At 38.3% G+C, this 26,665-nt stretch overlaps 1 protein-coding gene across 5 annotated transcripts in view; it reads right to left on the bottom strand.

Moving 5' to 3' along the window:
• The window catches only part of CNTN3 (contactin 3), a 324,643-nt gene that overhangs the window by 74,718 nt on the left and 223,260 nt on the right, over positions 1–26,665 (bottom strand). For all 5 annotated transcript variants that reach the window (XM_070576766.1, XM_070576770.1, XM_070576768.1 and 2 more), the window contains 6 exons: positions 20,593–20,796; positions 19,038–19,140; positions 18,341–18,525; positions 14,652–14,788; positions 13,577–13,706; positions 11,031–11,181 (listed from right to left, as the gene is read on the bottom strand). In XM_070576766.1, coding sequence (XP_070432867.1) covers positions 11,031–11,181; positions 13,577–13,706; positions 14,652–14,788; positions 18,341–18,525; positions 19,038–19,140; positions 20,593–20,796 — 910 coding nt within the window. The remainder of the gene's footprint in view (positions 1–11,030; positions 11,182–13,576; positions 13,707–14,651; positions 14,789–18,340; positions 18,526–19,037; positions 19,141–20,592; positions 20,797–26,665) is intronic.

Raw genomic sequence — 26,665 nt, 5'->3', positions numbered from 1 at the left:
TTCCACCCTGCTAGCTCGAATGTTCCCTCTTGAAGCTTCTAACTGTCACATAAGCATTTCGACTCTGCTGAGGCCACCATGTTTTGAGGAAACCCAAACTAGCTGACTGGAGATGTGCAGAGACCACACGGAAAGGCCTTGGACTGCCAAAGAGAAAGTACTATACAGCCGGCTCCCAGCGGCTCTAGTCCAGCCACGATCTGACTGCAGCCACGTGAGACACCCCGAAGAAACACTGCCTAGTCAAGCCTTTCCCCAATATCTGACCCACGGAAACTGTGGGAAATAAGAGAATGATTGTTGTCTAACACTATTAAGTTTTAGGGTGATTTGTTATGCAGCAATAGTTAATGGGAACAGTAGGTACTGAATAAATAGCTGATGCATAAACGGATGTTGAAATGAACAAAAATGTATGGAGCAGAGATCAAGGCAGCAGAGACAGATAAGGAAAAGGCTCTGTGAGAACTGAGTGAAACGGTCTTCTGCACAGTCAATACCCTGCGCTATGTGATACCATTGGACATAGAGAAACCATGAGAGCAAAAAAACCCGCAAATTAGTCTTGCCTGTTGGGCTTGGAGAAGTCTTTCCAGGGTGAGTAACAATACTTGGACCTTCAGTGATAAGTAGGGGTTTTCTAGGTTAAGAAAAAAAGATTCCAGCAAGAGGAAATCACAAGAGCAAAAATGCAGAATGCCATGAGAATTCCATTTCTTTCTCCTTTCTTTTAAAAATTATTCAAAAGGCAACAGTATACACTCTTGGACTCTATCTTGATAGTGTTAAAAACAGTCAATATTCATATTTTGAGAGAAAGCTCTTGTTTTTTTCTATCTTAAACATCTTAGCAGAAAAAGTAGTAGGTAGTAGGTAGTGATGGCACAGTTGTTCAGAATAGCAGTAATATTTTTTCTTTGAATTTTCAGGAAGAGCAAGGGATACAGAACACTGAGTGGGGCGGTAGGCAAAGGCATGTGGGACTTTCAGGCTTGAGTGAGAAATGCTATATGACCAGACGAAGATGGTACAGTTAGACACATCAGTAAATAAAGTGTTTATGCTGAGCATGGATATGAATTAATTTACCCAATTCTAACGAGAACTGGTTTGAAGTGGATTCCAATGCCCCATACCTTCAGCTTCATTAACCAGCTTTTCCTTACCAAAATCATAACACGGACAAAATATTTTTTAAAGTGGCCTTAACTTTTAAAATCCATAAAAATCAAATTTGAAATGTGGATTTAAGAACTGCATGGTCATCTGCGAAATTTAGTTGATACGAATTTAGAAACCATTGGAAAGTAGCAATTTCTTTAATAATATTTGGGTGAAATTTATTCATTTAAGAAGTTTTAAATAACATAAAACTCAATTGATTGTCATAAAAAAGAAAGGTCTTTTCTCACCTTTCTTTTTACTCCAGTCTTGTTACCCTTAAGTATCTGAGGAACAGGATGGAAAAAAGCTAATATTAAAAACAATATCAACGGGGGGCTGGCCCGGTGGCGCAGCAGTTAAGTTCACACGTTCCGTTTCAGCGGCCCGGGGTTCACTGGTTCGGATCCCAGGTGCGGAGATGGCACCGCTCATCAAGCCATGCTGTGGTAGGCGTCCCGCAGATAAAGCAGAGGAAGATGGGCACGGATGTTAGCTCAGGACCAGTCTTCCTCAGCAAAACAAGGAGGATTGGCAGATGTTAGCTCAGGGCTGAGCTTCTTCAAAAAAACCCCCAAAAACTCCACCAATATCAACGGTAGCGGGTGCCTATTTCTGAGAAGCTATATAGAAGCCACTATAGTAATGCTTTGCACACATTATTCTATTTTTATCTTTGCAACTAGAGTCCACTGAGATAAAGAAAGAAGTGCCCCAGAGTGTGAGAGAAATGGGGTAGGGAGAGAGTTGGAAGTAATTTGTCCCAAGGAAACCTTGTCCTTTCTCTACCTATCAGGGAAGACCAGTTTATCTAGCCAACCTCTTGCTAAGAGTGTGTGCCAAGCAAATACCACCTAATCGACTGACTAAGCTTGCAAGGTAAGAATTCTGATGCCATTTCACAAATAAGGAAACCAAGACTCAGGGGTTAAGTAACTTGTCTAACACCCGCTAGGTGGTCAGAGCCACGATTTGACCCATGTCTTTTTGACTTCAATGCTTTGCTCTTTCCACGTGCTACAATTAAATCAAGAAGCAAATAAAACTTACATTTAACTTCATCTACACAGCGAATAATGTGCCTAGTAATTAGTATACTGCATACCAATTAGGCATAAATAATTCATGTAAATAATGATACAAATACACATGCAGAAACTTAAGCTGTCTGTGGTTAATTGGGGAAGATCTGTAGGTCGGCGTTGATGGTTGGGGGGTGGGGTATGGAGGAGAGGAACTGATTGTGATGCTTTCTCACGAGCCCCATTCCAACCCAAAGTCGTGGATTGTGTTCACTCTTCTCTTGCTTATCTTCACGCTTCTCTTAAATACTAGCTTAATCTTCTCATAGGGTATGGGGCAAATGTATCCTTCCTCTTCTCTTTCCAGTTGGAATTATGAAAGAAATGGAGGTTCGGGTTGGGGAACCCAGATGTGGAAGGAGGTGTTCTCTATTCTCTGAAACTCTCGCATATTTACCCAGGTATCTCAAGCCCCTCTTTAAGAAAAATGCTCTTCCTCCAATGTTCACCTCCTTTGAGGGAGAGAAATGGTTGTCTATCTGGGAAAGAACTCAGGCCAGGCTTTCTGATTTTCCAGATCATATGTGAACTTCACCATGGGCACAATTGTAATGAATATCCAATTCTACCTTGTCATGCAGTCATTTTGTTCTGATGGCATTTTCCCCCCTCTTTTGCTTTGCTCGATTTTACAGAGCCTTCAAAACACCTCCAGTGTCACTTCCTTTGAGACACCTGTCCTTATGGAGCTGCTCTCCCACTCCCCAGGGCTGAGGCAGCCTCTCTTCTCTGTGCATCTTGCTGGCTTATATACTCCCCCATTACAGAGAGGGGGGCAATGCCCAGTTTCCTCAGGCCAGTCCAGGTTATGCATGTTGTCTTGGAGGTAATTACTAACAATGCCCTTTTTCTCTTTCAAAATATCCCAGTTTATAGAATTATATGGTCACCTTAATCATATAGTCTCTCAGTGTAGCTGATAGCTACGTTTTCCACAATCTAAAGAGACTGTGTGCAAGCTCCTTGAGGGCTCTATTTCTTATTCGTCTGTGTACTCCCAGTGCTAGCACAGTCCTCAGTGCAAAATAAAGATATGACAAACTAGCGGACAGCATGAGCACCTTCCTTGCATACAGGAAGCAGGGGCATCAGACTCTGTTCAACTAATATCCAGGTCCTGAAAGTGGCACCATGACATATATTAAACAAAATTCTCCCTTGTTCTTGAAAGTTCAACGGTTAGAGATTAATTGGAGTAAAGTGTACAGGAGTAAAGCATTAGCTGAAATCTCAGCTGCATGCCTCAGGGTAGATTAATTGAAACTCATTGAGCTTCCACATCTATCTGATCATTGTGAGGGGACAGCTGTTTAGGTGGGCAGACTGAGGATGAAGGAGACGGTAATGGAGTCCAGCTCTTTGGGTGAAAGGGGGCAATGGGAGGCAGACAGAGAAGGGAGCAGCACTTTGAACAGTATGAAGAAAAATAGACTCTACTGTGATAAGGGAAAGAGGAGCCAAGAAATGTGAGGGAATGGGAAAGGGAGGGCGACAGAAACTACTTGGCAGAGGAATCCTTGTTCTTCATCTAAGAGCTTGAGCCAAGGCGAAGTACTACCTAACAGATTTGCTGGATAGTAACGGAGTTCCCAGACACCTCTTTATAAAGCACAACTCTGGCTATGAGTCGTAGCAATGGTGGAAATGCCACGTTGTTCTTGCTCTGGCAGAATTATTGTGGTTCCTGCCAAACGTTTAGATTCTGCTCCTAAGTATTGTCATTGAATTACTCTATGTCACACCAAAGGTAAAAGAGACCTGTTGGGAGCATTTCTTGAGGTTTTAAACTCCTATATGAAGCTATTCATGAAATCAGGATGAGATGAATGTAAAATTGCATGTAAAATTTTGTTTAAAAAATTAAGGTATAATTTATATACAGTATAAATGCATCCTTTTTGAAAGATGCGCAGATTTGTGAATTTTAACAAATGATGTAGTTATGTAACCACTGTCACAATCAAGATCTAGAACAATTCCCTCTCCCCAAAAACTCCCCCAGGCCCTAAATAGTCAATCTCTCCACCCACTGCCAGCCTCCAGCAAGCAGTGATGACTTTTCTGTTTTGCCGTCCCTAAAGCTGTGCCTTTTTCTGGAATGTCATATAAATGGAATCATACAGCATATAATGCTTACTGCATTTTAAAAGCCAGTTTCTAACTATATGCAAAAAATACATTAAGAATTGGTTAATATATTTTAAAAACATTGTCTGGATTATGGCTATTAATATTTGGAGAAAATCTTTACTATTTCTTTAAAAAGCATTTAAATTTCTATAGTATTAAATGCTGCATAGAACATCTGAAACAATTTTAATGTGTTTAATTAGAAGTAATGGGCCATCCTTTGACTCTCTTCTGAACTGAGGTTATTGCAATAAAATATTTACTATTATAAGCAATAGCATTCAAGTGAAAGCCCCATTTTTTAAAATAATTGGCTAATGCGTTTTAAGCACTACTAAGTGATACAGAAAAGCTAAACATTCTTTAAAATATGCCAACTGGCTATTTCTTCTTGCATACCATGCCTGTTCGCATTCTCTAGGGTCTTTTTCAATTTTACTTTGCTTAAAGGAGACAAAACCTCTCAATTCAAGTCTTTTGAAAACATGTGGGCTTAAGTGAATGAATGAATGAATTCAACAGCACTAAAACATTGACACCTGGTGAAACTGGACGCTCAAAAGGGTAGAGCATTTGTTTGTTTGGAAAACCTGATTCTTGCAGGGGGAAAAAGCACAATAACTTTTCTCAATACTGCGATATAAACACAGAACAAGAAAAGCAAAAAAATAAAACTACCTTTACCCACTACTGATGCTAGTAATTTCAAAGTTTAGTATATTTGCGTACCAGGTGACTTAAGTTGACCTTTACTTAACATATCAATTACTTACAAATTGTGATTGTTAGTTATTTAAATGGAATTGTAAAAACAGGCATCCTCTACTCATAATTTGTTTCTATCAGCTTCAGTGGTCAGATGTAGACCCTCTGCCATTTAATACACATGTTCCCAGACAATTTTATCCACTGCCATGGTTTCAGTTACAATCTACATGCTTGTGACATCTAAATTTCTATTTGTAGCTCAGGCCTTTCTCCTGAGTTCCAGATTCATATAGTCAACCCCTACATGCCCATAGATATACCCAGTTGGTTTTTCAACTAGCACTTCAAACTCAACCAATCTCAAATTGAACTTATCATATTTGCCCTCACTCTTGCTCCTTCCATAATGTTTCCCATCTCACTGAATGGGTCTACCAGTCTCCCTGATGCCTAAGCTGGAAATTTAGGATTCATCCTTGACTGGTATCTTCTCCCCAAATCTTTAATCTGATCAACTCCTAGGTGGTGCTGACATACCATCTTTTCAACCCCCTCCACACTTCTCTCCATGCTCACTGCCATTTCTTGAGTTCAGGCAGCAATCCTCTCTTGTTTAGATGGGTGAATTGCTGCTAACTGGGGTTCTTGCTTCAAGTTTTCCCACCACTCCAATCCACGCTCTCCACTCCCACCACTGTGATTGTTTTTAAAAGTTGATTTCTTCTTACTCTGCTACCTTGACTTTATTCTGTTGCTTCTCAGTGCTTGTGGAATAAAGCCCAAACTCTTTAATTGAGCCTACCATGGCATTCACCATATTATCCCTGCTTACCTCTACAGCCTGACCCTCTCTGTATCTCCCTCTCCTAAGGCACTTTACACTTGAGGTGCACTGAACATTTAGTTACTTAAATACCTATGCTGTCCTTGTCTCTGTGCTTTTGCACAGGCTGTTCCTCCTGCCTTGAGCAGTCTTCTCCGGTGAACCCTAGTCATCTTTCAAGTCTTGGTGCAGACATTACATTCTCCAGAAAGCCGGCTCTGCTCCCTGCCTTGGAGATGGGGCCTTCTCAGGTAGTCACTGAATATCCTGTACTTTGCCAGTTCAGTTTTATTTTAACTGCCCTGTGTTACCTGTCCGCATGCCCTGAAAAGCTACAAATGATGGGAAGGACTTCTCTGATAAAAATTAAATACCTAGTGCCTAGCACATAGTAGGTTTTCAAAATATTTTCAAACAAATGAATGCGCACTTAATTTTAAGAGCTCAAGAATCACTACTTGCGTTATAACCCCTTATTATCTGTTGGAACAGCTTTTCTCAGACCTCTGTTGGGTCTCTATTGGGATGGAATCCCTTTATTACTTTAGCTTGAAATGCTCTCTCTACTTGAAAGCAACACACTGATTTCTCCAAAACTATTCTGTAATTTAGGTCTCGCACTGACTTAGATCCACATTACTATGGGTGGTGCATGATTACAAAGCTGCTATTGTACTGATATAAAAACTTACAAACCAGGTAGATTATAATTATTCAAATGTACTGTGTGATTTACATAGGGGACATAGTTATCAGTTTAAACAATTTTTAAAGACACATATTTAATCCTTGGATTTGTTTTTCTGATTTAGGCTTTGAATGATATACACATACACACACACATATATATTTACATATACATACATATATACATATACATACACATATATATATATACAAATATATAGTGATATATATATACCTACACATACATGTATATATATGCTTAATCTAAAGTATATTTGGCACCAAAAGCCTCTCCGCTAGGCTGGAGAGAGCTTTCCTATTTATCCTAAGTTTCATATTCACTGACAAACCCAAGTTCACCTACTAAAAAATAACTAACTAAAAAACGAATGGACTTAAAATCTTGCCATAAATACCCCATCAAAAATTTTTACCTTCTATTTTCAAATGCACCAATGAATGCACTTCTCCCCAAACTGAGATTTCAATCTGCATGTCTTAAGTTGGAACAGCCCATGACTGACCAACCACAATAAATGAATCATTTAAAGTGCTTCCCCGATTTGGCTGATTCCTGCAGACCACGTTGTCAAGAGGGAGAGACATGGGGCTTTTGTTGCCAATGGATGGCTCAGGTCCACTGTGATTTCACATGAACTTGGAGAAAATTCAAATCTGCAACTTGTTCAATAATTGCTTCTAGCAGCCTTTTCCCTAAGCAACAAGGCCCTGGCTCATCAGTGCTTTCTGCTGTCCAAACAGATGAAAGCAAAACCAGAACGGCCAGAGGTGGTGCTGGGTACTGAAGGGTTGAGCCCCCCCAGGGCACATGTGAAATCCTAATCCCTGATGTGATGGTATTTGAAGGTGGGCCTTTACCAGGTGATTAGGTCATGAGGGTGGAGCATTCCTGAATGGGATCAGAGTCCTTAAAAGAGACCCGGAGAGCTCTCTTGCTCTCTTTCTGCCATGGGAGGATACAAGAAGGTGGCTGCCTGCAACTGACAAGAAGGCCCTCACCAAAACTCAACCTTGCTGATACCCTGATCTTGGACTTCCACCCCACAGAACTCTGAGAAATAAATTTCTGTTTGTTCAGCCATCCAATTTATGGTATTTTGTTACAGAAACTAGAACTGACTGAGATACCTGGGAAGGATTATGGCACTACAGACCCTCTCCTTAAACATGTTTCTCTTTTTAACTTTATTTTTATACCCGAAAAGTTTCCTTATTCATAGGGAGATGTTAGAAACACTGATACGAAGCAGAGGGTCAGTAGGCTTGAAAGGGACAGAGAAGTAACACTTACGAAAGTGAGACATTGCTGGAGTAACAACCATTTTCCCCTTTCTTCTTAAAACATAATCCCAATTTCTCATTGGGCACATTCCCACCCAGGAAAAAAAAAAAAATCCATATTTCCTAGCCTCCATTGCAGCTAAGTCTAGCTAGGGAACTAATTTCTGATCAGTAAGATATAAAGGAAATTACTGTTTGGGACTTTTAGAAAGTTTATTTATTTTTTTTAAAGACTTTATTTTTCCTTTTTCTCCCAAAGCCCCCAGGTACATAGTTGTGTATTTTCAGTCGTGGGTCCTTCTAGTTGTGGTATGTGGGATGCCGCCTCAGCGTGGCCTGATGACCAACGCCATGTCCGCGCCCAGGATTCGAACCCTGGGCTGCAGAAGCAGAGCGCACAAACTTAACCACTTGGCCATGAGGCCAGCCCCTAGAAAGTTTCTTAAAAGGAAGGAAATGTACCCTGATTTCTACCTTCCTCCTTCCTGTCATTGGGAGCTGACAGTGGGATGACATTGGGAAGGATGTCATGGGGAGGCTGAAGCCCTAGCAGCCATTTTGGCTCATGACATGAAGACGGTAGAGCAGCAAGATAAAAGGGGCCTGCGTCCCTGATGACTGTGGACTCCAGGTAGCTTGACTGCCTGCCTTCAGAGATACCAACCCGCCAAGGAGCCACTCAACCAACAAACAAAAAGCTTCTATTTCTTTCAGCCACTTTACTTTCAACACTTTATTTGTAATATAACCTCATTCTTACTAATCAGTATATCTACAAATAGCAGACATTATGCTAAATGCTTATTTTATAGCAACTATGTAAGGGAAGCATTAGTCTATTTCATGGATGAGGAAATTAAGCTTCAGAGGTGTTACATAATTGACAATGACACCAAGGTAGAAGTGACCAACCAGAAATCCCAGGTGAGATTCTGAAATTTATATCCTTTTTTCTCTCATTATCCCATCACTCTATAATGTGGGAGTAAACTTCTAGTCATGTGCCTTTAGCTAAATCCCTTAATCTTTTTATTCCTTTTAAAAATTAAGATTAAAGACCTCTGCTTACAATAGGCACTACTGTGAGGACAAGTGGGTTTACTATATACAAGCATATACTTGTTATATACAAGCACTTGTTATATACAAGCATATACTTGTTTATAACGGCTTACAGATTTAAACTCCAAATCACTAAATTACTTCCTGTTCCAGAAATCTATTCTGTGCAGCCTAGCATTTGGCTGGATTGTGTTTAACCACTCTGCTCACAACTTTGCCCTGTCATCCTGCTGTGGTTGCCTTTTAATGGAGGTGTCTCCCATTAAATACTTGGAGCAATTGCAGATTGTGTCATCACAACCCACTCATAAAAATACCTTTTCATCTAAAAGCAGTTCAACCTGGTTATCCGCAACACATCTTGTAATTTTTGAAAAGTAAATCCACATTTCTTGGCCTAAGGTTTTATTGTCCCCACCACCCCATCTCCAAAAAGAATAATTTGGACTCCACGCCTTCAAAGGCTGAGATCACCTCTAAGATTCTCCCTTCACAAAATGTGGCATTGAAAAAGCTCAGTGGTTATGCCCTAGAGTCAAACAGACATGGATTCAAATCTTGGCTATGTGACTTTAGGAAAACTATATAATACCTCTAAGCCGTAGGTTTCTTACTAGTAAAATGGAGATAATAATATGATCTACACACCATAGAGTTGCAGAGATATTTAAAGGAGATAATGCGTGTAGAGCTTTGTATTATTTTCTTCTTTCTTCTATAATAAGTTACTATAAACTGAGTGGCCTAAAACAAGACACATTTATTGTCATACTCCTTGAGGTCAGAAGTCCAGTATGGGTCTCCCTGGGCTAAAATCAAAGTGTTGTAGGGCTGTGTTCCTTTGGAAGGCTCTAGAATCATTCTTGCTCCTTCAGGTTGTGGGTAAAATTCAGTTCATTGTGGTTAGGGGACAGATTTCCTTGCTGACTATCAGCTGAGGGCTATTCCTATCTTACATAGTAGTCTGAAATTCCTTTGCTCATTGGCCACCTTCCACCATCTTCAAAGTCAGCGATCCCAATGAGGGTCCCTCTCCTGCTCGGAATCTCTCCCGCCTCTTCTCTGATTATCATACATCTCTTTCAAATCCTTTTGCTTTCCTCTTCCCCTTTTAAATGCTCAGATGATTACTTGAGCCCATCCAGATAATCTAAGACAATCATCTTATTTTAAAGTCAACTAGTTAGCAATCTTAATTCCATCCTCAACTTCAATTATCTTTTGTCATATAATGTAACGTAATCATAGGATTCCAGGATAAGGACATGGACTTCTTTGGGGCCATTATTCTGCTTATCACAATCTCTGAGCATAGTACCTGGCATGCAGGAAATGCTCAATAAATAATAATAGTCAATACTTATATTTACTCTCTGCTAGGTATTTACCTAAGTGCTTTATGGATATTTATGTGTTTCATCCACATACTAACCCTCATAACGTGAAGTATGTAATAATATCACCATCCTCACTAACAAACGAGGACATGAGACACAGAGAGAGTCAGTCACTTCATTAAGCTAGTAAAAGACAGAATGAAGATTTGGACTCAGGCAGTCTGGCTCCGGAATCTGTGCTTTTAACTTGGCCCTGTTCTGTCTCTTCATTTTAAATGTTATTATAATAACCAGGAAACCAAGAAAGGCTTTGCTTAAACTAATATCAGTAATGCTAAGTTATTTCAATATAGCAATATTGGTATTTATTTGACATATGCTGTCATTACTTTTTGTCCTGGGATGTGGGGCCACCGGGATGCTGAGTGAGGGCCTGGGTCCAGGGCTGACATTCCTTTATCATTCCAGTTTGAGTGTCACCAGGCAATTGAGGAAGACATTCCTTTCTAAAATAAAGTACTCTTTGTGGGAAGAGGTGAGAAATCTCTCTATTTTTAGATTTCAAAAACTTATCACTATCATTGTGACAGTATTACAGAACAAAAATACTACCATCACGGTTCTTAAACATTTCACGTTTTATTGAAATGCTACAGCATTTCATTTCATATGGAAAACCTACTTTGGCATCACTAAGGAAAGTGAGAAGAAATCGGCACCTTTTGGACCACAGAATACCTTTCATTCTCCTGTACGATGGCATCTCCTTTCTTCCAGGAGGAGAGTGCCCTGGGGGAGGCTCTGGGTTTACAATCCAAGCTGACCACGCTGCCCACCTGCACCTGAATCAACTTTTTCATTGGAGTCTTTGAAAAATCTGGAGCAGCAGCTGAAAAGGAAAGAGGAAGAAAGAGAATGAGAATTTGAGGTTTGATTTACTGTTTTTTAATTCTCATACATTTCAAAGGTTGACTTTATAACCATTTTTAAAGTTTCTTGAACACAAGATCTCAAGACTTGATTTACCTGATTCACTGGGCGTGACATGTAGAATTTCAAACCTCAAAAATTAATTCTTACTATTGTGTTTCTGGCAAGTTCTAATTCTTGAGGTAATTTCTTTATATGAGAATTTTAAGTTTACTCTGAAGTTTTAAAATAGCTCAATCATGAGTTTATTAAAATTAAACACATTTTTCATAGAATGCTCTTGAAAGTTAGTTCCATGAAGACAACAAAGGGTTGGTTTCTCTTGTGACTTCTAGGACATAGACCTTGGCACCATCCCTGGCACTCAGTTAGTGTTCAGTAAACATTCTTAGAATGAAGACTTAGTATTGAATTATTATTCTCCTGCATAAAAATTATCAAGATCTTTTATAAAATTTTCATATGGTTAAACTTCCAAGTTGGAGAAATATAATATGCATTACTATATTAAGTTACAATATTACATTAAATATAATATGTAGAAAAGATTATGTTTGCTAACAATGCAAGAGATGCTGATGGTGGAACAACAGTTGAACATTCAAGATATGTAATAATATACCATTTGAATGAAATCATATTTAATCAGAAAACATTCTTCCTTTTACTGCAAATGTGGAAAAAAGTTAAGGACTAAAGTATTTCCCAAGTATCTAATGCTGTGTCTTATGGCAAATTCCAGTGAATGTAATTTTTTTTAGAAGTGGAGATGATACAGTGAATTATATTATATAGGGTTGTGGATAAAGAAGACACGTTGTCCAGAGGTTTTTGGCCTTGAAAATTAAGATTGTAAGAAAATAATTTTTACTAAAACAACCCCCTAAAAACTTCATATTTGAATAAAATCTTTTTTTAAAAACATATCTCATATTTTTTCACATACAAAAATGCCTTGCAGCATGTTGTTAGGGACCCATCCGTTTTAAAGATGAACCAATTATGGCTCATAAGGTTAATTTAAAGCAAAAGGATAGCAGTGCTTCAGCTGAAGACTTGTATGCCAATTCCACTCCCTTTTTGTCATAAAACCCTACTTCTCTGCCATGGATAAGAGGAGCCAGATTTTCAGTTGATGATCGGCCCTTCCCAGGCCTCAGTCTTCCTGATGCAGATGTGTTTCTAACCTCCAGGCACTAGGGATGAGAGATCTGCTTTTTTTAAACTAGGGTTTCTCAACATGACACGACATTTGGGGCTGGATAATTTTTTGTTGTGAGAGTCTGTCTTGTGCATTGTAGGATATTTAGCAGCTTCTCTGGCCTCTGCCCACAAGATGCCAGCAGCACTCCCTCCCCAAAAATTGTGACAACCAAAAATGTCTCCAGATATTTCCTAAGATGCCCTGGGGCAAAACTGTTCCCAGCTGAGGATCACTGAGTTAGATCAATCAGAACCTTCCAACCTTTTGGCCATATGGATTGGGCCAGCCATGGGTATGTGACCCAAATCAGGCTACATGGGGCCAATGACATGCAGGACTGTGACTTCCATTTGAGCAGTTAAGAAAGCCATCTTTCTTCCACTGGATTGACAGTGGTAATAGAAACTGAACATGTCGGGGATCATCATACAAAATCTGATAACAGTGATGATGTTCGAGCCCTGGATCAAGTTATGCTGAAATTCAAATCTATATTTTAATTACATGATCCCTCCCTTCCTTCCTTCTTTCTTATTTCTGCCATACTGTGCTATGTTCTCAGCTGTGGTTGGATTTTCAGTCAATTGCAATTTAAACTGTTTTTCTGGACAATTGCCCTAAAGATGATACAACAGACTCTTTCTTCTTCTTACCTAAAATACAAGAAGAAAGTAATTTAGAATTTCAAGTAGTTGCGTCTTGGTTAATTAAAGCTTCAGTATGCCTAATGACTGATGCTTCTATCAGGGTTACTAAAGACAAAGGCAACTACTTTCAGATCCATAAATGACTGATTTGAATTTGGTATTTACTTTTACGGGCCAGCCACAGAGAACACCAAAGTTATGTGTTCTCTTAAAAACCATTGCTTAGTTCGTAATATTGGAGGTGGATAAGGATGTCTTAGGTGAGCATCATCTCCCTACTATTGCTTTACTTCAGCCTTTGGTCCAACTCTGGCCATGAGTGCTGCTTTTCCTTCGAAATCACTAAAATGTATGCTTTGATTAGAAACCCTGAATGATTCTGCTGTAACACTGTAGCATGGTATTAAATATAGGAATCTACTATGAAAAGTAAATATTTCTGCTGCTGCCAAAAATGCAGGATTTAAGGAAAAAATAATATGACAAGAAAAAATTAGCCTTACCAACAACCTTGAGTTCAGCACTGGAATAGACGAGACCATGTTTGTTTTCTGCTATGCATTGGAACATGCCAGAATCAGTCACATTTAGGTTTGATATTGTAAGGGCACCGTTTTCTATCTGTATTCTCTCCTAGGTGATAACAAAAGTTTATCTTACATATAAACGTATATACCCTCTTGGAAGAAAAATGAAAACCACAGACTACTATTTCAATCATACACAAGTCTAGCTCATTTTCCTCAGAGGATGACGCAATCTGATCTGAAATTTAAACTTTTCCTTATTTGAAAATGTGAGACTGATTTAACAGAACCACCACACGTAGTAAGTGCTAATAAACATCCTTCAGTCCGAAAGTATATCAGTAAAATAAACAACAAAGCAAGAGGTAAAATATTGCAGCCACTTTATTTTCCCCTTTCTTTAAAGTTGCAGACTTCTAAAAATGCACCATGCTTTCCACCCCACCAACTGGAAAAGTTTTCACCATTTTTTTAAATCATGAAAATTAAAGACATTATAAATTCTGTGCATTAAAAAGGGTTCTGGGAAACACACATTTATTAAAGGTTTTTAGGTAGTATGAAAGGTTATGTATAGAAATTTGAAGGAACATAATTGACCTTGTACACAATTTTTAAAAAGAGCAAAAATTACATGGGTTCAGAAGAAAACTGATTGAGAAAATAAGTACTCATGTTACAAGGCAACCAAGCAATAGACACATTTATTCTCCAGAGGCCATGCCAAGTTGTCAAACAGGAAAAAGGAAATTACATTCTATATTTGATTAAGTAAGGCCTTCTCTAATTTCAAAATCAAAAAAATAGTATATCATTTTATAGATGAAATTCACAAAATCACCTTTTCCCAGTGAAATTCAACATTGAAAATACTCCTGCCCCGGTGGATTGGGTACTTGATTTTATGTATATTTTTTCCATCCTGTACTACTCCTTAGATGCAAAGGAACGTGTGCAAACTCAACAGTTTACTTTGGCACTAGGTCCTGGAGAAAGCATTTACTGAACACACAGCTGGGAGAGGGAGGAGTCGCCAGGCACATGACCTTACCTCGAGCACAAGGGCTTCTCCATTTTTCAACCATCGGTAGGAGGGTTTGGGCTTACCACTCGCCCGGCATTCCCAATAAAGATTATCCTCCACAGCGATTTCCACATCTTTTATGAGCTGAACCCAATGAGGCTTCGCTGCAGTGAAAAAAACAAAATTCAAACCACCCAGTAGATAAAACTTAAATACTTTATCCATGTAAATATAAATGGATTTAAGACTGTAAGCAATGGATTAATGTGAGCACGGCACCTACAGTTATATTTAACTCCCTAAGTTCTTAAAGTAGATATATGAAACATTTCTAGATTTGAGGATAGATTTTGCAATCTGTCATTTCCTAAGCCAAACTCATTATGCTTTCGCTGTTTTCAAAATTCTTGGATCTGTATTTTAGTTTTCAGATGTCTATTAGTTGATAATAATGCAGGTGCACAAAATAGAATTTTTTTTACAAGTGTATTTTTGATCATGAGATCACAATTGATGACAACTTAATATGTGGACAGCAGATACTAGTCTTAATTATACACAAAAATTAACATCCATAGAAGAGAAACTTCTAGATCTGAGGAAAAAAATATTTCCTTCAAGTTAGAAATAACTCAATTAAATACAAACCAGTGAGCATCTTATGAGCTTCTGTGTGTGAATTAAAATGAAAGCAGGGAAAGATGGATACATTAGTTCAATATGAATCATACGATTTTTTATGAAAAAGAAGTAATTCATGCAACTTTAAATTATGTATGTAAATCAGTTGCATCAAGTGGATTTACCACTTCCACTTACGTTTTAGAAGATATTTGGAAATACTCTTTACAGATAAAAGCAACATACCACTTACAATGAAAGTGACTCCATACACACAGTATATTCAGCCAAGTCTTAGCTTGCGTTTTAGATCCAAAACTGGGAGGTGAGATGTCTTACTGGTTTCACATTGCATTATGCATGCGATGTGTACTGTGGGACTCACATTTTCATCCTCCATATGGAGAAACAGTTTATCCATTTCTATTTAATCGCAACCCTGGGAAGATCTGTCTCTCCATTTCTATCTCATAAAATTGTTTTTTTAATAAATGAAATTGAAATGAAAGTACAGTTGTTTAGATTTCAGAGAAAACGTACTGGTCTAAGTTTTACCTTATTATTATTATTTTTACATAAAATGTTTGCCCAGTTTGAAGGGTAGTTCAGTCCAAAATCACTTCTCCCTACTCTATATTAAAACACATTTTCTTCTTTCAGGAATTACCAGCCTAGATGGAATGAGACTGCAAACAGACTCACACATGAGCCTGTGACTGAAACTCAAGTTTCCAGCAAAAATTTCCACTGCCTTCTCATACTACTATTTTTCTTCTCCAAGTGGGAGGATAATTTGCTGGATTAAGCCAATCCTGAGATTCCAGCTGCCATGTTAATTGTGATTTCCCCCCTTATTCATCACATGAGATCCAAATATTCTATCAGCTCATTTTTTTACATGAAATATTAAAGCAGATAATCAAAGAACTGCATGGCATTTATTGAATATACTAGGCTCAAGCCAGAATTATAGAGTAACTTTCATGAAATTCTTTATCTCATTAATTTCTAATTTATTTCTTAGGTACATATCATATTACCTACATAATGGACTAAAGCAACAGTCTATCTCCTTTACTAAGTAAGTGGATGATGTTGGTTGTCTACTGTGCATCCATTTCCTCTCTTCTTTACTCCTAAAATAACCCCAGATTTTCACTGAGCTATCCTCTCTTCCATCCCCTCATACTGTCCACAAAACCCAGGGAAACCTGACCTTACTCCCTGTTCCAAGCAGAGGCCCTTAAGTTGTCTAAACCAATTTTTCTTGCTAGTGATTAGTTTAGGAATAAACATGCAGCCAATGAGATTTGAGAAGGGAAATGCAAGATGTTTTGGAGAACGGAAGGATGAACAAGAATTAATGTGCTGGTCACTCTGGCAGCCATTCTGTGACCACAATGGAAACTAACATGCAGAGAAAGGGAAAAGATAGATAAGGGCCGAAAAAAAAAATCTGATTATAAGGCACTTGAACGCCAGCTTAGCTTTGGATTTCTTGTCATGCCATTATTTATCATTTATGCAGGGCTGCTGTTCCATACAGCTAAAAACATTCTTACTGAAACATCAGACAGTTGGAATATCTGTTTTCTTTTAATGGTCACTTCTTATACTAGGTCAGGCAATGGCTGCTTAGAAAGGAGGAACTAAGCTGGGGATGTGAGAAAATGTGACTTGCTTTAGGGTGGCCTTAGAGCTGTACAGACACATTGGTTAAGTGTTCCCAACCCATCTCTGTATCATCCAACCAAGAAGTAGACCTTGACACTTGGGTAACTCCAACTTGGTGCTGTGTATTCTAACCAAATCAAGCAACGAGATGGGAGAGTTGCAACAGAGAATGACTCATGCTATTAATCCATGCCTGCATTTTGTCCCTGACATCCTAAAATTGTACAATAACAAGGGTCAGTCTAATCACAGGTAAAGCACCTGCAGACTTCAAATTTTTTTGAGGGGAGTCATAATAAGCCCCACAACTTTAATATTAGTCTTTGCAAACGTTTCCCTCCCTGCAACATTTATGTATGATATATAAGTTTGTATTGCAAACTGATTCAATTTCCAGTTTCTAAAACAAATAGAATATAATGCAATTTGCCTTTCACAAAAATGGTCAATTCCCAGTAGTCTTACAATGTTTCCAAAGATTAACCTGCAAATATATATTCATTGAGCTTACATCTTCATGTATTTTAAGTTTTGTAAAATCATATATTTATACTTTCTAAATTATGCTCTCATCAAAAAACCTAGTATTTTTTAATAAAAGGGATTTGAAAACAAATTTTAAAAAAAAAGACAATTTAATTTTCCAACAAATAGACTCTAAATAAAGGTAACATTATTATCCTTTCCTTACCCAAATTGAACAATACACCAAATAATGTGATTACAAATTAAAAGCAGCCAACATGGTACAATTACATTATTAGAAGGTATAGAATAACACTGAAAAACTCGACAGAAGCTGACTTTACGTGGTTTGCCTAATGCAATAATTGCAAGTCTTGTCAGTAGACAATGTCTTTCTGCTTAGTGAAGAGAACAAAGAAAGATATAAACCACGTTTTCTTTCTTTTCTGTTTTTGAGGAAGATTAGCCCTGAGCTAACATCCATGCCCATCTTCCTCTACTTTATATGTGGGACAGCTGCCACAACATGGCTTGATGAGCCGTGCGTAGGTCTGTGCCCAGGATCCAATCCGGGGAACACTGGGCCGCTGAAGCAGAGTGTGTGAACTTAACTGCTATGGCACCGGGCTGGCCCCCTAAAAACACATTTTCTAAAGGAGAGGGGACTGAAAAGAGATCTCTCTTCGATATGGTTAAATGTGTAAAAGGTACTTCTTAGAAAAAAAGTTAAATACTTCATTATCATATGGATCATTTTAAAATATGCCTCCAACTTCATTGCAGAATTCTCTTTCTTTTTAATTCCTCCTATGATAAATATTTATCCTCATTTAACAACATTTAGAACAGAACAAGCTGACATTGGAATTCTGCCATAACCTTCCACCTCCCCAACAACAACATTTTATACAGAGAACAAAAGCTAAAAATCCAATTTGCCTCAAGTGGATGCTCACCATAGTAAGTGAGACGCCCTCTGGCGACATTTTTTCCTCGTGAATTCTCAGCAAGGCATTCATAGGAACCTGCATCTTCCTGCTGGAAGTTGGGGATTTCAAGCACACCATTGAATTTCCTCGACTTAATTTTACTGGAAAAAGGCAGTCCGTCACTTCTTCTCCAATTAATCTGAGGTATGGGACTAGGAAGAAAATTGTCAGGTTATTAGCTATTTTATACTGATGTCTGGAAGCCATTGACAAAATAAAGCTTTCATTAGGACAGAGCAAAAAGGCACAGGTTTTCAAATGCAGAACAACACCTCCAACTGTCAATTACATAAACATGATGCAAAGATTTACCCAAGTCATATTGTAATAAAATAAACTGTGCATTTTCTTGAGTTAATTCATGATTTAGAGAAAAGAGTCTAACACATACCCACTATTATAATACAACAAATGAACAAGCAAAAGAAAAATAGTACCAATTTAGTTTATGAAATTAGGCAGGCACAGTCATTTTCTGCAAATTGCCTTTAAAGCTTCAAACTAAATTATATATGTGCATTTTCCCTGTATTTTATTTTTCCCTTGCTTCTAAATGACAGAAAATTTTAGAAAATAAGGAAAAGAAGAGTCTGTCAAAAACTATCTTGCTCTCTTACAGCAACCTAATATTTCAGCACATCGGAGTCAATGTTATAAAACTTACTTTCCAAGGGCAAAACATTCCAGTTTCACAGTTGAACCTTTAGCTGCTGGAAGAGTTTCTGGAAACTGAACTTCTATTTTCGGTTCATATTCACCCATCACACCTGTAAATCCACAAAGTTAATAGTTTCAACGTTTCCTTTGGAATTGTCCCATTTTTCTTAAATAAAAATTTTCTTTTGCTTCATTTTGAATGGGTTTCTCCTAATGATTTACTCACTAGCCGTCTATGAAGCACTTTTAGAAGCAGTGCTAACTTGAGCCAAGCATGCAACACTAACAAACATTCAGGAGCTTTGGATTCCCTGACTTGTAAATGACTGCTTACAGAGCAGTTCCAAGAAAACTGCTATGCCTTTTACATTATATAAAATGGGAGGCTTTTTTATTCTGTATTCAATTTGGACATTTCTAGTCAACTGAAATATGCAATATATTATGACTGCTTGAAATATCCTAAAGAGCAAAAATTATGGGAGGGAATCTACTTAATGGTACCCTGGTAGCATCGACACCAATCTTAAATGTATTAAATGGCTCCTTGGAGAAAAGAAACAGTAACTTAATAAATGGGAAAGGTCAAACTCAGTTATAACTGATGGAAAGAAGCGCTTAGATAACTTGTGGTCATGGCATTGCCCTGTATCTGACATGGTTTTGTGTAAGTGGGACAATTACTCAGGTTTACAAGTCTGTTTCCTCTGCAGCTCATGGGCTCCCCTGAAACTACCATGAAGGGGTTGATGAAACAGATTTTTTTCTTTTTTTCTCAGCTTTATTGAGATATGATTGACAAATAAAAACCTGTATATTTAGGTTGTACAATGTGATTTCTTATGGTGTATAACGCAATGATTTAATATACAAATACACTGCAAAAAAATTACCTCAAACAAGTTAACACATCTAGCATCTCACATAGATAATCACTTATATTTTTTAAAATTTTTAAAGTTTTATGGTGAGAACACTTAAGATCCACTCTCTTAGCAAGTTTCAAGTATAAGCTACAGTATTATTAACTATAACCACCATACTGCTGGGAGTGGGGAAAATGCAGAGATGCTGGTCAAAAGGTACAAACTTTCAATTATAAGATGAATAAGTTGTGGGGATCTAATGGACACTTTTCTTAATTTAATTATTTTTTAGAAATACTTTTTTGCCTATAACAAAAATATCCAGAGCTTTAAGAATCTCAAGCTGGCAAAAGTCAGGACAGAGAACTTCATAGGAATGCTCCCTGGGCCCCAGGCTCAGAAGGGCCTCGTGCTTGTTTTAATGGTCTGTTGTCACCATCTTGAAATTCTTAATAGTTTTTGAACAAAGGGCTCCTCATTTTCATTTTTCCCTGGTCCTTGCAAATTGTGAAGATGGTCTTGGGTAAACACTACATATGGTGTCCTATGATTTACGGAATCATTTTAGTCATTGTACTCCTAAGTATTTTTCATTCTGAAAAAAATGAAATAATTCTTCAAGATATACTTTTCCCTTTTGTTTTTGCTTGTATTCACAATATTTCACTTAGAATTGCACCTTGAAACATTTCATACCATCAGAACGTAGCACCAAAGGAGTTGGAGATCCCAGCACTCTGGCATTCGTCACCGTACTTGTCACCACACATGTGTAATTTCCCACATCGGATGGCTCCACCTTGGCTATGTAGAGGTGGCCTGTCTCTTGAGAGACAAATCTCCGACTATCTTCTTCAACAAACGATGGATATTCATTGAAGATCCAAGCATATGACAGTTCTAATAAAAATTTTGGAGAGAAGTTCCATTATTAAGGAAAGTTTTCCATCATATATTAAAAATATATGAAACTACCTTTAATACAAGGTACTGCTGAGTGTTTCGGCTGCAGGTCATGAAGAGAAACAGTTATGTGAAATGATTCTGCATTCATTCTGTGTTATTACGGAGGATACTGCTGATTGGCATTTTTGTGGGAGCATTATTAGTACTGTCATCATCATCGATACTCCAGATACCTCCTAACAAGTCTCTCTGGCTTCCGTCTTGCTCCCTTTAATTTCTATCTCCATACTACCTGTTCTATGATCTTTCAAAATTACCAGTCTCATCATGTCAATTCCTGATGTAACACTTGTTGAAATTCTTTGGTATTCTCGGGAATAATGTGAAATTGCTTAACTTGAATATGAGACCCTGCATGGAGAAGGCCCTGCTCAAAGCCTCAGCACCTAAGAAGCCCCATACTCTCTCTTGCCCCTAGGTCTTTGTACATGCTGCTCTAGGAGGCTGCAATATCCTTTTTCTCTGTCTACTCTTTTGCTTTCTCCCCTTTCAACACCAAACGCTACTCTGCTGCAATATTTCCAGGTGGTTTTCAAAGCTTGGTTCCAACATCAGGAATCACCATCTCTGAGAAGTCTTCCTTACTCCTAGTCCTCTGGGTAGGTGCTTTTATATAGAGCAACTTTAAAGTTATTTCAATTAAAGCGCTTATCATTCTGTATGTAATGATCTTCTTACTTAATCATCCTCCACCACGTGGTAAACAAGTGATGTCAATTTTTGTCCTGCCTGTCCCTACTCTCCAATTAGCAAAATTCAAAAATATTCAAAATATTCAAAAATATTTAGTAGACCTCAATAAGCATTCATTAATTAAGGGTAAAATTATGCTTACTAATTATCTCCTATGTAAAGTCTAATACGAGAGTTTTCTTAAACTTGAGGGTCAAGGTAAACCAACTTTCTCCAAAGAGACTATTGTTCTTCTCCTCTGTGATAATGAAGAATAAATACTGTTATGCTGCTTTGTTCTAGATGCCCATATTTGTTAGAGCCAAGTTGATATTTAAGCACAGTTACTGTGGTTGGCTTATTTGATTCCTTCTTTCCATTGCCCTATTTTCTTTTACAATTTTATTAACCTTACTGTATTGGTTCATTACTGTAATGCTTTTCCAAAAGAATATTTGGAAAACATATGTAATCAAAATAAATTTAATGAATAATAAGTTCAAAAATATATTTAAGGCACAATTCCACTGGTGAAGGGTCTTTCCCTTTGGTAGAGGGGGACAGTGAGTGAGTACGCCAACAACAATGAGACTGTGTAAGGGCTGGGTGAGAGTGGCTATGGGTTTCAGAGGAAGGAGAGGTGACATTCTTTCATGATGGCAGAACGGGTGTTAAAGGACAGGAGAACATTGTGAAGGGCAGGGATAAAAACACTCCAGGTGGAGTGAAGGGCATGTGAGAAAAGCAAGTAGAGAAGAGAGGCTGGTAAGTCCCTGGAAGAAATGAAACCTGATGACAGACTCCCTTCTACCTTCAACGTAAATGTGAATGCTTGATTCACAGCACATTGTACAGATGTTCAGAAACACTGATTTTTAACCTTGAACTCACCTTTACATCATGTTATCTTATCAGTAGAGCATTTCATGAAATTCCAATTAGTCATGTGATAGGTTGTGAAATCTAAAGTTGTTTGTCAGATTGTTTGAAAAAAAGGTGTCTCAAACACCTACTCCACAGTTGGCCTCATGCTTACCCCAATGGTGTTTTTCTCTTACAATTGTACTAAATAACCCGCAGAGGAAAAGAATGCTGGTAAGGTATGCTGCATTTGTTCTGCAGTTGTTAAAACTGACAGCCGTTATAGCAATAGTCCTTTGGTGTCTTCCTGCTGCTCTAAGCAAATAGTCCCACCCCCAACGTTCCCCAACCCCCACAACCTCACCTTGCTTTAAAGGGGGAAGAGCAATCTTACCCTGCTTTCCAAAGTGTTCTATTCATGAGATTAATAAGAGTGTCCCTCCTCCTTTTATCCAACCAGAGTAAAACTTCCACTGCTATCCAATATAATAGATCTTAGTGAGGCATTAAGAATAAGAAGTCTATCTTACCAAACCACTTCACACTAAAATGAGAATGGCTGATGGAAAGAACTCAGATTCAGAGTCAGAAAACCTAAAATCTAATAAATTCATGTAAGAAAACATTACACAGCAAGGAGAATGTGCGAACAATAACAAATGTAACAGCTTGGGATAAATATTACACATGAAATTTTGATTGAAAATGTTCAACACAAAAATGTTATAAGACTCCATTTGTAGTATTTCTCTTAATCCTAAATTGATATTGTTAATACTTAAGTATTATACTATTATTACATTGTTATAGAGATATTGTGGTGGCTTTGCCTATGTTACCCAGTAACGACTGACTGTTAGAAGTGAGGGAAGGAAGTCAAAATTAAAATCATTTTAAGGCTGTTCCCAAGCATGAACATGAAGTGAATATGTATAAATAAAAAAGTGGACTGTGGTAGACATGGAAGTGTCCCACTTAGGTCTCGCTTCAAGAGAACCTACTGCATAGAATGAGGTTAACTGATGGCCTCCACCTGCTAGCCCTGTGGCCGCACTTTCCCGGGCTGCTCCTAGCTAACTAAACCCCACGGGGGTATTAATGTTGGCCATTCCTGCAGGAGTCCTCTCATGGGCAACTTCGGCTTAGAGACTCCCCATCATAACATCACAATATTCTCAGAACTGTGCTGCAGTCTGGCATTCTTCTTGTCTAAGTTTTCCTCCCCTCTGGTTGTTCACAGATGTCAGACCTGAATCTCAGTCTGAGGCTCCGTCTACCTATTTCTGCTCCCCCACAGGCACTTCATCCGGTAATTTTTTTATTTTTATTCTGATCCTCTAATCCCATCTTGAGGTCTGGTTCTCCGAGGACCTGAATTGACATAGGGTTGCTGAAACTGAGGAACAGATTCTCCTCTGTATTTAAAACTTCCCCTTCCCTCGGACCTGGAGGAAATGTCCTTTTTCACTGACTTCCTTTCAGATAACTATCCTTCTCCTCAACTTCCATCAAGATAATCCCCTCCCCTCACCCCTAGGATCTTCAAATATGCAAACTGATTCCTGATTGATTCTTAGTACCTGCCTTGCAGACAAGCCCAGACAAGTTAGTGTCCCAGAGCAAAACAGCATAAGCCTATCCTGAGACCCCAACCAACCAAAGAAGAAAAAATTTCACCATTTATGGAAACCTCATTTCCTTGGGCTAAGTTACTGAGCAGAACTCCTAAACCACCATACATAATTTCAAAACCAAACGGAGGGAAGCTGCTGTTTTATGGGTCAGGACTGCGTATTCTTCTTTTAAGAATTAGTGTAATCAGGCAGATTTAGAAGTCTATCTTAGACTAGTATACTGATACCCCTTGAATTACAAAGCGCTAACCTTCTTAAACAGTCACCCAAGGCAAAATTGCATATGTGTTCCTCACAAAATTACACAGAAAATACACATCCTGTATATTATATCTTAGTATAGAAAGACAGTTTATAGAGTTTCCATAAACGCTCTCTTTCTCTTCACATCTTCACAGTACAGTGTATAGTAATATTTTAAATTAAAAGCATAATAATATGGCCTGTGACCAGGGAACCAAGTAAATGAAAGGTTACTGAGGATCTGATCAACAACTAACATGGTCTGTCAAAGGTGTTCCAGACAAGAAATTATGCCTTCTATTTTGCAGAAATTGATGTCTCCATTTTGCCGATGTTGCTATCTTGCAGAGAAACTTACATGTTTGCAGCAAGAACCCTGAAAAACCTTCCAGCTCCAAGCACCTTAAAGTTACCTTAAAGTCATTAGTATCTTAAATTCTCCTCCTCTGGGAGGGTGCAAGCAGCCATTTTCAGATGATGCAATGTACGTAATAGCATGTTTGCCTGCTATGCATGCACCCAAAATGAAACAGTTGTTAAAAACAAACCTGTTATCTTCTGCTCTCTTGTCTACAGTTTCCACTGGCACCAAGCTCTCGGAGACACTGCATTGGGAGCTATCCCCAGTGTTCTCCATTGCATGTGAAGCAATAAACCTTTTCTTTACCTACTTCTGCCCTGGTTGTGCTTTCTGGTTCCCCAATCACCGAGAGATGAACCCATTGAGTTTGGTTACATAACTATCCAAATACGATGTAACTAGAATCATACAATGGTCTTCCTCCACTGCTTCTCCTAAATGCATCCTCAGAAAATCAGAATGAAGATCTTTGACTAACAACACAAAAAAATGAACTCTAAGGTTTTGAGCTGGGAAACCCAGAAGAAACAGGAAAAGCAGGAAGAAGAACCACTCTGGGCATGGAACAGGTTGTACTGAAATAGATTTTGTGACTTAGGCAGGTAATCTATAAATAGAGAATTTTAATTAGTTTTCTGGTGGTGAACATGATGTAATCTACACAAAATTTGAAATATATTATGATGTACATCTGAAAATAAACAAATAAATGAAAAAAAAGAAATTTAAATATAAGCTTAAGAGAGAGTTTGGGCTTAATAATAGCATGATAGGCAGAATAATGGCCCCCAAATGAAGTCTATACCCTAATCCTTGAAATCTGTGAATACTTACCTGTCATGACCAGACGGACTTTCCAGATGTGATTAAATTAATGATGTTGAGTTGAGAAGATGATCCTGGATTATCTGGGTGGGCCTAATGTAATCACAAGGGTCCTTATAAGAGGGAAGTAGGAGGGTCAGAGTCAGAAGAAAGAAAATGTGATGACAGAAGCAGAGGCCATAGTCAGAAAAAGATATGCCAAGATGCTATGCTCTTGGTTTGAAGATGGAGGAAGAAGCCATGAGTGGAGGGATGCGGGTGGCTTCTAGAATCTGGAAAAGGCAAGGAAACAGATTCTCCCCCTTTGAGCTTCCAGAATGAACGCAGGCCTGCCACCATCTTGATTTTTAGCCAAGTGAAATTGATTTTGGACTTTGGACCTCCAGAACTACAAAAGAATAAATTTGTGTGTTTAAAGCCACTAAATTTATGGTAATTTTTTACAGCAGCAATAGGGAAATAATATACATGGCAAAGGGACTTTGCAGGTGTGATTAAATTAAGGATCTTGCCATGGGAGGGTAAAATGTCATCACAAGGGTCCTTACAAGCAAAAAGGGGAGACAGGAGGGTCACAGAAGATGTAACTATGAAAGCAGAGATCTGAGTGATGTGATTGCTGGCTAGAGGCCAACAGCCAAGGTATGAGGGAAGCATCTAGAAGCCATAAAAGCAAAAGAATGGATTCTGTCCCAGAGCCTTCAGAAGGAACGCAGCCCTGCCCACAACTGGCACCTTGATTTTAGCCCAGTGAGACCTGTGTTGGACTTCTGACCTACAGAACTGTGAGATAATAAATTTGTGCTGTTTTAAGCCACTTAGTTTGTGGTAATTTGTCACAGCAGCAATAAGAAACTAATATAAATGATGGTAACAGCTAACAATCAGGTGTTGACTACGCCAGGTGCAGAGCTAAGCGCTGTAGATAAGATTTCCACAGAGAAAGAAATGACCAGAGACAAGAAAGTGGAGAAAGCTTAAGAAAGAATCGGATTTTATATAATAGGATTATGAGATCAATAGAACAGGGGCGGGGGTATTCCAAAAGAGACAGCAAAGTACAACTGGAAAGCAGATGAATTAGCGATTGATTGTTTTGTACAAACATTCAGTCTCTTAAAGACTTATGGAAAGAACTTGTATTTAACATGCTGTACACTGTCATGAGAGGTACACAGAAATTTGTAGCACCTACCTACTTTTCTTT

Source organism: Equus przewalskii, chromosome 15, assembly GCF_037783145.1.
Source record: "Equus przewalskii isolate Varuska chromosome 15, EquPr2, whole genome shotgun sequence".
In the NCBI taxonomy this organism is placed as follows: Eukaryota; Metazoa; Chordata; class Mammalia; order Perissodactyla; family Equidae; genus Equus; species Equus przewalskii.
The sequence above is the reverse complement of the archived record's forward strand: the minus strand, read 5'-3'. Positions and strand labels throughout refer to the sequence as shown.